The sequence below is a fragment of the Nerophis ophidion genome, linkage group LG15 (genome assembly GCF_033978795.1).
Source record: "Nerophis ophidion isolate RoL-2023_Sa linkage group LG15, RoL_Noph_v1.0, whole genome shotgun sequence".
NCBI lineage: Eukaryota > Metazoa > Chordata > Actinopteri > Syngnathiformes > Syngnathidae > Nerophis > Nerophis ophidion.
The window spans coordinates 27,046,625-27,060,600 of record NC_084625.1 but is presented as its reverse complement, the minus strand read 5'-3'; the positions used below and the strand labels follow the sequence as shown (position 1 = coordinate 27,060,600).

Below are 13,976 nucleotides of genomic sequence, written 5' to 3'. Positions count from 1 at the left end.
TCTCACCATCCACTCTTCCCCCACTCGTGAACAAGACTCCTAGGTACTTGAACTCCTCCACTTGGGGCAGGGTCTCCTCCCCAACCCGGAGATGGCACTCCACCCTTTTCCGGGCGAGAACCATAGACTCGGACTTGGAGGTGCTGATTCTCATTCCGGTCGCTTCACACTCGGCTGCGAACCGATCCAGTGAGAGCTGAAGATCCCGGCCAGATGAAGCCATCAGGACTACATCATCTGCAAAAAGCAGAGACCTAATCCCGTGGCCACCAAACCGGAACCCCTCAACGCCTTGGCTGCGCCTAGAAATTATGTCCATAAAAGTTATGAACAGAATCGGTGACAAAGGACAGCCTTGGCGGAGTCCAACCCTCACTGGAAACGTGTCCGACTTACTGCCAGCAATGCGGACCAAGCTCTGGCACTGATCGTACAGGGAGCGGACTGCCACAATAAGACAGTTCGATACCCCGTACTCTCTGAGCACTCCCCACAGGACTTCCCGAGGGACACGGTCGAATGCCTTCTCCAAGTCCACAAAGCACATGTAGACTGGTTGGGCAAACTCCCATGCACCCTCAAGAACCCTGCCGAGAGTATCGAGCTGGTCCACAGTTCCACGACCAGGACGAAAACCACACTGTTCCTCCTGTATCCGAGGTTCGACTATCCGGCGAAGCCTCCTCTCCAGTACACCTGAATAAACCTTACCGGGAAGGCTGAGGAGTGTGATCCCACGATAGTTGGAACACACCCTCCGGTCCCCCTTCTTAAAGAGAGGGACCACCACCCCGGTCTGCCAATCCAGAGGTACCGCCCCCGATGTCCACGCGATGCTGCAGAGTCTTGTCAACCAAGACAGCCCCACAGCATCCAGAGCCTTAAGGAACTCCGGGCGGATCTCGTCCACCCCTGGGGCCTTGCCGCCGAGGAGCTTTTTAACTACCTCAGCGACCTCAGCCCCAGAAATAGGAGAGTCCACTACAGATTCCCCAGGCACCGCTTCCTCAAAGAAAGACGTGTTGGTGGGATTGAGGAGGTCTTCGAAGTATTCCCTCCACCGATCCACAACATCCGCAGTCGAAGTCTGCAGAACACCATCCGCACCATACACGGTGTTGATAGTGCACTGCTTCCCCTTACTGAGGCGCCGTATGGTGGTCCAGAATCGCTTCGAAGCCGCCCGGAAGTCGTTTTCTATGGCTTCCCCGAACTCTTCCCATGTCCGAGTTTTTGCCTCCGCGACCGCTAAAGCTGCACACCGCTTGGCCCGTCGGTACCCGTCCACTGCCTCCGGAGTCCTATGAGCCAAAAGAACACGATAGGACTCCTTCTTCAGCTTGACGGCATCCCTCACTGCTGGTGTCCACCAACGGGTTCTGGGATTACCGCCACGACAGGCACCAACAACCTTGCGGCCACAGCTCCAATCAGCCGCCTCGACAATAGAGGTTCGGAACATGGTCCACTCGGACTCAATGTCCCGCACCTCCCTCGTGACATGTTCAAAGTTCTCCCGGAGGTGGGAATTGAAACTTTGTCTGACAGGAGACTCTGCCAGACGTTCCCAGCAGACCCTCACAATGCGTTTGGGCCTCCCAGGTCTGTCCGGCATCCTCCCCCACCATCGCAGCCAACTCACCACCAGGTGGTGATCGGTAGAAAGCTCCGCCCCTCTCTTCACCCGAGTGTCCAAAACATAAGGCCGCAAATCCGATGACACAACTACAAAGTCGATCATGGAACTGCGGCCTAGGGTGTCCTGGTGCCAAGTGCACATATGGACACCCTTATGTTTGAACATGGTGTTTGTTATGGACAATCCGTGACGAGCACAAAAGTCCAATAACAAAACACCACTCGGGTTTAGATCCGGGCGACCATTCTTCCCAATCACGCCTCTCCAGGTTTCACTGTCGTTGCCAACATGAGCGTTGAAGTCTCCCAGTAGGACAAGGGAATCACCCGGAGGAGCACTTTCCAGTACTCCCTCGAGTGTACCCAAAAAGGGTGGGTATTCTGAACTGCTGTTTGGTGCATAAGCACAAACAACAGTCAGGACCCGTCCCCCCACCCGAAGGCAAAGGGAAGCTACCCTCTCGTCCACTGGGTTGAACTCCAACGTGCAGGCTTTGAGCCGGGGGGCAACGAGAATTGCCACCCCAGCCCGTCGCCTCTCACTGCCGGCAACGCCAGAGTGGAAGAGGGTCCAGTCCCTCTCGAGAGAACTGGTTCCAGAGCCCTTGCTGTGCGTCGAGGTGAGTCCGACTATATCCAGCCGGATAGCATATCAAATCAAATTTAAATAGAAATTGAATGCCTCTTTTCTATTTGCAGCCTTCTCAGGTAAATATCAAAATAAACTTTTCCCACAGGCTAATAATAAATGTGTATATTGTAGCGTCCAGGAAGAGGTAGTGCTGCAATGGGTTCTGTGTATTTGTTCTGTTGTGTTTATGTTGTGTTACAGTGCGGATGTTTTCCAGAAATTTGCTTGTCATTCTCGTTTAGTTTTGGTTCACTGTGTGGCGCATATTTTTAACAGTCTTAAAGTTGTTTATAAGGCCACCCTCAGTGTGACCTGTATGGCTGTTGACCAAGCTTGCATTGCATTAGCTTGTGTGTGTGTAAAAGCCACATATATCATGTGACTAGGCTGGCACGCTGTTTCTACGTAGGAAAAGCGGACGTGACGAAAGGTTTTAGAGGACCCTTGAGGCAGTGCTTTTAAGGCACGCCCCCAATATTGTTGTCCAGGTGGGAATCGGGAGAAATTTGGGAGAATGGTTGCCCCCTGGTGATTTTCGGGAGGGGCACTGAAATTTGGGAGTCTCCTTGGAAAATCGGGGGTGAGGGTTAGCAAGTATGAGTATTAGCGGTGAATGCGGTGTTACAGCTACACCACCGCTGTATAATACCGGCGGGCCAGCTCTAATGTTAATTTGATATTGCCTCTAGGGCCAAATGAAAATACACGGCGGGCCAAATTTGACACCCATGGTCTAAGCGGTCGCTCTCGGCAAAGCCTGTATATTCTTCCCCGTCCCGGCCAGAACCTGCCGAATCCTGCCGTCCACTCTCTTCCTGGCAAAGCCTGTCGTTTTCCTCTGTCGACCCTGCTTCTCAAACCTCTCTCTCCTTCTTCCTCCTCCTCTCACTCCTTTTAAACGTGCAGTCCTAATGCTCCACAGGTGCGTACAATTTCCCGTGCCTTTGGTTTGGCCACTTTGGTTGTTAGGGGCAAAAGGGACAATGTCTTAAAATACCAGCAAAGTCCACAAGGAGTAAAGACATGCAATTAAAAACAATAAAATTCCAAAATGTAAAAACATGCAATTAAAAATACAATCAAATCCTAGAATGTAAAAACCTGCAATTAAAAATAAAATCTAATTCTAAAGTGTAAAAACATGCCATTTAAAATCCACAGCAATAAAACACTATAAGACTAATTGCATTGCAATGAAACAAATATAAAAATCCCCTACTTGTGTCCCATTACAGATGGATTAAAGTTAAAGAACCAATGATTGTCACACACACACTAGGTGTGGGGGAATTTGTCCTCTGTATTTGACCCAGCCCCTTGTCCTTGTCCACCCCCTGAAAGGTGAGGGGAGCAGTGAGCAGCAGCGGTAGCAGGAATAATTTTTGGTGATTTAACCCCCAATTTCAACCCTTGATGCTGAGTGGGGAGGTAATCGGGCCCATTATGTATAGTCTTTGGTATGACTTGGAACTCAGAACCTACCGATCTCAGGGTGGACACTCTAACCACTAGGCCACTGAGTAGGTTGATTGATTGATTTTTAGATAGATTTTTTAGATACATAGTACTTCAGGAGAGTTCCCTCAGGAAGATTAGAATTCCAGCAGCAGTGTATCAATCAATCAATCAATGTTTATTTATATAGCCCCAAATCACAAATGTCTCAAAGGACTGCACAAATCATTACGACTACAACATCCTCGGAAGAACCCACAAAAGGGCAAGGAAAACTCACACCCAGTGGGCAGGGAGAATTCACATCCAGTGGGACGCCAGTGACAATGCTGACTATGAGAAACCTTGGAGAGGACCTCAGATGTGGGCAACCCCCCCCTCTAGGGGACTGAAAGCAATGGATGTCGAGCGGGTCCAACATGATGCTGCGAAAGTTCAATCCATAGTGGCTCCAACACAGCCGCGAGAGTTCAGTCCAAAGCGGATCCAAGACAGCAGCGAGAGTCCCGTCCACAGGAGACTATCTCAAGCGGAGGCGGATCAGCAGTGTAGAGATGTCCCCAATCGATACAGGCGAGCGGTCCATCCTGGGTCCCGACGAGCGGTCCATCCTGGGTCTCGACTCTGGACAGCCAGTACTTCATCCATGGTCATCGGACCGGACCCCCTCCACAAGGGAAGGGGGGACATAGGAGAAAGAAAAGAAACGGCAGATCAACTGGTCTAAAAAGGAGGTCTATTTAAAGGCTAGAGTATACAGATGAGTTTTAAGGTGAGACTTAAATGCTTCTACTGAGGTAGCATCTCGAACTGTTACCGGGAGGGCATTCAAGAGTACTGGAGCCCGAACGGAAAACGCTCTATAGCCCGCAGACTTTTTTTGAGCTCTAGGAATCACTAATAAGCCGGAGTCTTTTGAACGCAGATTTCTTGCCGGGACATATGGTACAATACAATCGGCAAGATAGGCTGGAGCTAGACCGTGTAGTATTTTATACGTTATTAGTAAAACCTTAAAGTCATATCTTAAGTGCACAGGAAGCCAGTGCAGGTGAGCCAGTATAGGCGTAATATGATCAAACTTTCTTGTTCTTGTCAAAAGTCTAGCAGCCGCATTTTGTACCAACTGTAATCTTTTAATGCTAGACATGGGGAGACCTGAAAATAATACGTTACAGTAATCAAGACGAGACGTAACAAACGCATGGATAATGATCTCGGCGTCTTTAGTGGACAAAATGGAGCGAATTTTTGCGATATTACGGAGATGAAAGAAGGCCGTTTTAGTAACGCTTTTAATGTGTGACTCAAAGGAGAGAGTTGGGTTGAAGATAATACCCAGATTTTTTACCGAGTCACCTTGTTTTATTATTTGGTTGTCAAATGTTAAAGTTGTATTATAAAATAGAGGTCGGTGTCTAGCGGGACCGATAATCAGCATTTCCGTTTTTTTGGCATTAAGTTGCAAAAAGTTAGCGGACATCCATTGTTTAATTTCATTAAGACACGCTTCCAACTGACTACAGTCCGGCGTGTTGGTCAGCTTTAGGGGCATGTAGAGTTGGGTGTCATCAGCATAGCAGTGAAAGCTAATACCGTATTTGCGTATGACGTCACCTAGCGGCAGCATGTAGATGCTGAAGAGTACAGGGCCAAGGACCGAACCCTGGGGAACTCCACACGTTACCTTAACATAGTCCGAGGTCACACTGTTATGGGAGACGCACTGCATCCTATCAGTAAGATAAAAGTTAAACCAAGACAGGACTAAGTCTGACATACCAATTCGTGTTTTGATACGCTCTAATAAAATATTATGATCGACGGTATCGAAAGCAGCGCTAAGATCGAGGAGCAGCAACATAGATGACGCATCAGAGTCCATCGTTAGCAATAGATCATTAGTCAATTTTGCGAGGGCTGTCTCAGTCGAGTGATTTGCCCTGAAACCGGATTGAAAAGTTTCACATAGATTGTTAAACGCTAAGTGTTCATTTAGCTGCTCTGCAACAATTTTTTCGAGGATTTTCGAAATAAAGGGAAGGTGAGACACCGGTCGGTAGTTTACCATGAGGTCAGGATCGAGATTAGGTCTTTTAAGGAGAGGATGAATAACCGCTTTTTTGAATGCTAGGGGAACAGTGCCCGAGGAAAGTGATAAGTTTATAATATTTAGCACTGATGGACCTAATAATACAAAAAGCTCCTTGATAAGTTTCCCAGGAAGTGGGTCAAGTAAACATGTTGTTTGTTTTATTCCATTTACACGTTGTAACAATTCTTCAAGTGTTATTTCATCAAAACGAGAGAAACTATTTTGGATATTTGCAGTATCCGCCGTATATACAGTCGTATCTGTGTTACTATAACCCAGTTGTAGCTGGGACGCATTGTCTTTAATCTCCTTTCTAATAAGTTCAATTTTCTTATTAAAGAACTTCATAAAGTCATCTGCCGAATGAGTGGAGCTACTGGAAGGAGTCCCTTGTTGGGTTAGCGATGCTACCGTACTAAACAAAAATTTTGGATCGTTTTTATTAATGCGGATGAGATTTGAGTAATAATTAGTTTTAGCTAAGGTAAGGATGCGTTTATAAGTTATTAAACTATCACTCCATGCTTGATGGTGCACCTCAAGTTTAGTCGTGCGCCATTTGCGTTCCAGCTTTCTACATAATAATTTCTGAGCTCTAGTTTCTTCAGTAAAACCATGGCGTACGCCTTTTTGGAGCCTTTTTTAACTTCAGCGGTGCTATACTATTAATGGTTTCGCGCAGTGTGTTGTTAAAGTTGTTAGTGAGGTTTTCAATAGAGCCCACATATTTTGGGAATGGTGCCATTACCGAGGGCAGTAGGTCAGCAAGAGTCGTCGTTGTGGCAACATTAATGTTGCGGCTGCTATAGCAGTTTTTATTATTATTAGCTTGCCGAACATGAGTCTGAACTTCGAATTTTATAAGGTAATGATCGGACATTACTTTAGTATACGGGAGTATCATAACTTTGGAAACGGTGATACCTCTGACAAGCACTAGGTCTATCGTATTACCGCTGCGATGCGTCGGTTCATTTATTATTTGTGTAAGACCACAGCTATCAATTATAGTCTGGAGCGCCACGCACGGTGGGTCCAATGGGGTATTCATATGGATATCAAAGTCCCCCATTATAATTATATTATCGGCGTGCGTCACTAGATCAGCAACAAACTCTGAGAACTTTTAAGGGGACGGGCAATATGCGTACAGAATTATGTGGGTTCTTCCGAGGATGTCTTAGTGGTTTGTGCAGCCCTTTGAGACACTTGGGATTTATGGCTATATAAATAAACATTGATTGATTGATAGATCAAATTTAAAAAGTAAATAATGGGGGTATAAATATAAACAAAATACAAAAATATTACAATAAGAGTAATAATAAATAGCAACAATGAGAATAAGAACATAACTGTAAAATAAGAATATAAAAATAGAAACTAGGCAGTAGTGACCATGTTATGAAAAAGTATTGCACTGTTATGCATCCCCTGTCATCCTAGTACCCCCCTAACCCCCAGAAAGGAGAATGGTGCATTAAAATGTGCATGCTCTATTTTTGGCGAAAGTAAAACAAAAAAAAAGACAGTCCCAACGTGTCTCTATGTTTAAGTTATTATGCCATGATTTTACCAGTCCGACCTACTTGGAAATAGATTTTCTTCCATGCGGCCCCTCAGCTAAAATGAGTTTGACAGCCCTGCTTCTGAACCCTTTTGTGTCTTCAGGTTCTCTGCAGGTCCGATATAACCTAGGTGGTCTGAAAGAGCCATTTGCCATCGACGTGGACCAGCGGAACTTGGCCAACGGACAACCACACAGTATCAATATGTCCCGCGTCAACAGAATAATCACCATTCAGGTAAATGAGTTCCCACTGTGCCGTTGTTTTGGCTTTTTGTCGGAAATGTGAGCGCAAAAAAAAAATCAGCTTCCGGTGAGTCCAAGAAGGGAGTGTTGAGCTGCGATGACACGGCTCGCCCTCTGTCATTTTTAATCCACTTCGACCAGACCGACAAAGCTTCGAACTGTGTGTGTGTGTGTGTGTGTGTGTGTGTGTGTGCGTGTGTGTGTGTGTGTGTGTGTGTGTGTGTGTGTGTGCGTGTGTGTGCGCGCGCGCGCGCGCGCGCGTGCGTGCCTGCGTGCCGTGCGTGCGTGCGTGCGTCGTGTGTGTGTGTGTGCGCGCGCGACAGTGAGAGTTGCCCATGCTGAGTTTGTTTGTGTGCTCTCCAAATGTTGTGCCACTAAACAGCTTAGCACGGATCAATAACAGCCATGCCTCAGTCAGTAGCTGCCAAGGAAAGACAATTTAGCTGCCCCGTCACAGCAGCTTTAAGCACACGTTTTAGAAGGACATTTTAGCAACTGTGTGAGGGATGTCTACAAAATTGACCAATTCATTAGGGACACCATCATTCAGCTCAGTGAGTCTCTGGAGCAGTGGTATATAATTCAATTCAAAAAGCTTAATTTGCAATGACTGTATTCTTATTTTGTGTATAATGTACACAATTATACCTTCATTTTTTTATTGTTCATATAATCTGGTTGTCAATGGGAAAATGGTGCCAACGTTTTGCCCAGTTTTTGTCTCGGTTGTCATACGTTGTGCATAGCAAGCTAGACCAGGGGTCACCAACCTTTTTGAAACCAAGATCTACTTCTTGGGTACTGATTAATGCGAAGGGCTACCAGTTTGATACACACTTAAATAAATTGCCAGAAATATCCAGTTTGCTAAATTTACCTTTAATAAATAAGTCTATATATATATATAAAAAATGGGTAATTCTGTCTGTCGTTCCGTCGTACATTTTTTTTCATTTTACAGACGTTTTTTGTAGAGAATAAATGATGAAAAAAACACTTGGATGAACGGTCTAAAAGAGGAGAAAACATGAAAAAAAATGAAAATTAAATTTTGAAACATAGTTTATCTTCAATTTCGACTCTATAAAATTCCAAATTCAACCGAAAAAAATGAAGAGAAAAACTAGCTAATTGGAATCTTTTTGAAAAATTTAAAAAAAGAATTTATGCAACATCATTAGTAATTTTTCCTGATTAAGATTAATTTTAGAATTTTGATGACATGTTTTAAATAGGTTAAAATCCACTTTGAAATCAGATCTAAATTTGATTCTACAGATTTTCTAGATTTGCCAGAATAATTTTTTTGAATTGTATTCATAAAAATTTAAAGAAATATTTCACAAATATTCTTCATCGAAAAAGCAGAAGCTAAAATTAAGAATTAAATTAAAATGTATTTATTATTTTTTACAATAAAAAAAATACTTTAAACTGTCAGGAAAGAAGAGGAAGGAATTTAAAAAAGTATATGTGTTTAAAATGCAAAAATCATTTTTAAGGTTGTATTTTTCTCTAAAATTGTCTTTCTGAAAGTTATAAGAAGCAAAGTAAAAAAATGAATGAATTAATTTCAAAAAGTGAAGACCAAGTCTTTAAAATATTTTCTTGGATTTTCAAATTCTATTTGAGTTTTGTCTTGCTTAGAATTAAACATGTCATGCAAAGCCAGACCAGCTTGCTAGTAAATAAATAAAATTTAAAAAATAGAGGCAGCTCACTGGTAAGTGCTGCTATTTGAGCTATTTTTAGAACAGGCCAGCGGGCTACTCATCTGGTCCTTACGGGCTACCTGGTGACCCCTGAGCTAGACTGTGTTCACCTATCATTCCTCGGTATCAAGTAGCTAAACAAAGAATCTAACGTGTGTGCTTTTTTTTTTTTAATGTATTGATTGTAATGAAAGTTGCGAGTGCCAGCACTTTGATAAAGAAGTTAAGAAACACTATTGAATTCAAGAGAGAACCTATCAGTGGCGTCTGTGTGCACACCTCTCCGTCGCCCCTCACCGCTCATTGCCATCCTGTGTGATGTTAAAAGTTCATTTATCTATTTTAGTCATCATTTATGTACATTACATTCTGTTTTTGCATGTAAAACTACAGTTTTTATTTATAAGATGTTTGTGTTGACATTTGTGGATGTTTTGAACGGCGTAATGAATATACATAAGTTCTAATGGGAAAAATTGCTTCAGTTTTTATATGATTCTGTTTTTGGCGGACCTTTTGGAATGGCTTGCAGAAAAAATCCGAGATATTAGTGCAGGCCTGGGCAATTATTTTGACTCGGGGGCCACATTTAGTGAAAAAATTGTGTCTGGGGGCCGGTGTATCTATTTTTAGGGACACTAATACAAAACTTCACAATAATGTCTGATTGAATTCTAAAAACGTTATGACAGACCGCCTTAAAAAACGTAATGGAATTTTGAATTTTTCTATGAACGATAAAACACTGAATATTGACAAAATATGAATGTCACACCCCCTTTTGATTGACATATTTTACTATCAAGTGAAACGCAACAACAATTCAACAAACAGTGAAATATGAACGAGGGGTACAAAATAAACCCACCTACAATCTGATACATCTGATATATCACTAAGCTTTAGAACTTTGTTGTGAAAAGCTCTTTCCGCGTCTGTGGAAACGCTTCCCGCCCACACTGCTTGGTGCCTCGTCTAAGCTGCTGTGACGTAGATGACCATAGTAACTAATTAGATCCCCATAGTAACTAGTATATCATCCATAAGCGCAGATTCCAAGCATTGAAATACTTTGTATAGTTGAAGACTTACGGTCATTAGAAAACATGACTGCACATCATAATGGCAGCTACGCTTTCCATCTTAAAGATCTAAAAAGAAGATTTGGGAATGTCCGGTGGGACAGATTGAAAAGCTTAATGGGCCGCATGTGGCCCCCGGGCCTTAATTTGCCCATGTCTGTACTAGTGTATAATATGGGTGCTGAAAAAAAATCAGTTCATATCACATGCATTCTTTTTTATTTCCGATTATGAATCGATTCATAGTTTTCCTTTTTCTTTTTTTTTTTAAGAATAAATTTTAAAAAATGTGTTTTTTTAGGCCACCACTGCGCTTACTCCCTGCGCGTGTATAGGGATGGGTACCGAATACAGTACTTTTTTGCACCGTCCGAATCCTGCCGGTTCTACTCTGCACCGGTTCTCTTCAAGCCAATGGTGCCATGTTACGGTACCTGGATTACAGGTGAAGTCACACCTGGTTTCCGGCTCAGCCAGCACAATGCACGTTGGCACTTGGCAATCACTCCTTAGTGCTCTCGGATAATTAACGTTGTTAATTACCTGAGAGCAGACTCGGCTTAACTACCTCAAGGTAATGTTACAATTTTCAATGCCAACATAGTAATGACTCAAAAAATGCGCCAACATAATTTAAGTAAGGCTCCACTTTTGCAAAATGTGCTTGCTTGATGTTAATATACATTGGCTTTGCTACTGATTAGAGTTAGCGATTTTTCATGGCAATTTCAATACCTTCAAATGTGTTAATAAAAACTACAACTAAGATGTACGTTACAATCAAGTGTTAATACTTACAGTATTAACACTTTGTAGGGAGCAACACAGAGCAACGACTGAACTGACCAACGCACCATAAACTATAGACTACTGCAGTTAAAACTTAGTGGCATACCTGTGAATGAGACCCAAAAATGTGATAATAAAACAAAGTTTAACAACTGGACTGCAGTTAGATGGATAGATAGTACTTTATTGATTCCTTCAGAAGAGTTTCCTCGGGAAAATTCAAATTCCAGCAGCAGTGTACAGAATTGAGATCAAATTTAAAAAGTAAAAAGTAAATAATGGGGGTATAAATGGAAATACAACTGAAAAAATTACAATAACAATAAAAATAAAAAGCAACAATAAAAATACAAATATAACAGTAGAAATAGGAAAATATCAAGAGAAACTAGGCAGTAATAGTAGTTATCATATTTAGCTCATTTTCACATGTTGTAATTGAAAAATGTGTTTTATCATCAAAAATAATATTTATTAACACATACAAATATACCAAAAATTGGTACTGTTGGGTACCAGTATGGATTCCCTAGGTACCAGGAATCTGTGAACATTCAAATGTGAAAGTTACCCATCCCATTGTAAATCCATAATGGCTGACTGAATGAAGGGATAAGTGTGTTTGATTAAATGTGAACAATTAAATTGGTCTACCGTGATCCCGTACGACAATTGTATTGGTGTGATGTGACAAGGCTAAATTTATTAGTGTCATGTGAAGCCAGAAAAATGCATAAATTAGCCGCCGTGTTGTATAAAGCGCAGGGTTCAAAGCGTGGGGGGGGAAAGTAACTGCTTATACTCTGCAAACAAGGCGTCTTAAAGGGGAACTGCACTTTTTGAGGAATTTTGCCACCGTTCACAATCACTGCGAAAGACATGATGATGGCTGAATTGTTTTTTTTTTGCATGCATTCGAGACGGTAAATAAAAGTAAATAAATGTCTTCTTACAGCGGAGCCAATGGACCTCCTCTATTTCACCCATAAAAATCCAATAAATAATCATTCAAAAAGTGCCAACAATACTCCATTAAATTTATTGACTTGAATAATAAATATTATGTTGTTATTATAATTGCTAAGGCAGACAAAATATTTATAAAGATGCCGGCATCACTTTTGTGTGTGCTTATGTTTACATCATTGAGTGGTCTACTGCTTCCTCGCTTCCATGCTACCTGTAAGTTTTTTGTAGATCATAAATGATGCCGACAACTGAGTAGGTATTCCGACAAGTTGGTACACTCTGACAGCCATTTAGCACCCAAAACTGGCAAGAACGACACAAAAAGACTCTTGTTCTTCTGTTTCTTTGTAAGGATTACGAGTCATTCATTCTTCATCTAAATGGGAATATATCAACATCCTAGCAATCAGCATCCTAATGACAGCAGACATTGTGCAGTAAGTTATGTTTTATTATGTTTGTTGGCTCTCTTAAAGTCTGTAGTGAGTAGAAATCACTTATGTTGTTGGGGGGAAAAAAAAAAAGCGAACATTGTGATGCATTTTTTAGATTAATGCACCGCGTATGCTTAAAATTATCCAAATAAGTAAATACTAAATGTTATTACAAATGTTTCCGCTACTACATAACACGTATACTTACTTCATGTATACAAAACCACAATGGAGGTGCTTGGGTGTTTGTAAGGGCTCTATAGGCAGAATTGCGTGGCTCTCATGGGCTCCATTGTAAGAGAAGTCTTGATCGCATTTATTTAATATTTAGAACGCAGAAAAAATGTAATGTCTCTCATAATGATTGTGAACAATAGGCACAATTCCCAAAAAAGTGCAGTTCCCCTTTAAATAGGATTGAGTACTTTTACTTTATTTAGTTTTTTTTAAAAACACTGGTCTACTTTGCTGTACACTTACGTGACAGTTGAAATAATATTTCACACGTGTAGCAATAACAAAAGTTTATATAGTTTGAGCCTGGAAAAAAATAAAAATTCACCCCACGTTATTTCCTCTGGGAACTCATAATAAGTTTCATGGAACAGATCCCGTATAATAACCATAGTTCCTGTATGTATGCAGTTCCTAATATGCGTCAGTACTACATTGCACGTTTTTTTTTTCTATAAGAAGGATGGAGCTAGGGAGCAAGTAATTTCCCCAGAGGCTTCTTTGACAGCTCGTCCGCAGTATCTTCTTATGCATGGTAGCATGGAATAACCATTTATATCTCTGTACTGTTTTTTTTTTTTACATCACCAAACTCTGATTTAGATGTACTTTGACTTGACTGAAATAATTTGTAAAGTATATAAACCCTGTATCCATATGAGTTGGAAAATTGTGTTGGATGTAAATATAAACGGAATACAATGATTTGCAAATCCTTTTCAACCCATATTCAATTTGAATGCACCACAAAGACAAATGTTTGATGTTCAAACTCATAAACTTAATTTTTTTTTGCAAATAATAATTAACTTAGAATTGTGCCAAAGTAGTTGGGAAAGGGCATGTTCACCACTGTGTTACATCACCTTTTCTTTTAACAAAACTCAATAAACATTTGGGAAACTAATTGTTGAAGCTTTGAAAGTGAAATTCTTTCCCATTCTTGTTTTATGTAGAGCTTCAGTCGTTCAACAGTCCGGGGTCTCCGCTGTCGTATTTTACGCTTCATAATGCGCCACACATTTTTCGATGGGAGACAGGACTGGACTGCAGGTGGGCCAGGAAAGTACCCGCACTCTTTTTTTACGAAGCCACGCTGTTGTAACACTTGCTGAATGTGGCTT

At 41.8% G+C, this 13,976-nt stretch overlaps 1 protein-coding gene across 3 annotated transcripts in view; it reads left to right on the top strand.

Moving 5' to 3' along the window:
• Positions 1–13,976, top strand: part of cntnap2a (contactin associated protein 2a) — an 843,773-nt gene that overhangs the window by 796,518 nt on the left and 33,279 nt on the right. For all 3 annotated transcript variants that reach the window (XM_061921961.1, XM_061921960.1, XM_061921959.1), the window contains one exon: positions 7,491–7,624. In XM_061921961.1, the coding sequence (XP_061777945.1) occupies positions 7,491–7,624 (134 nt within the window). The remainder of the gene's footprint in view (positions 1–7,490; positions 7,625–13,976) is intronic.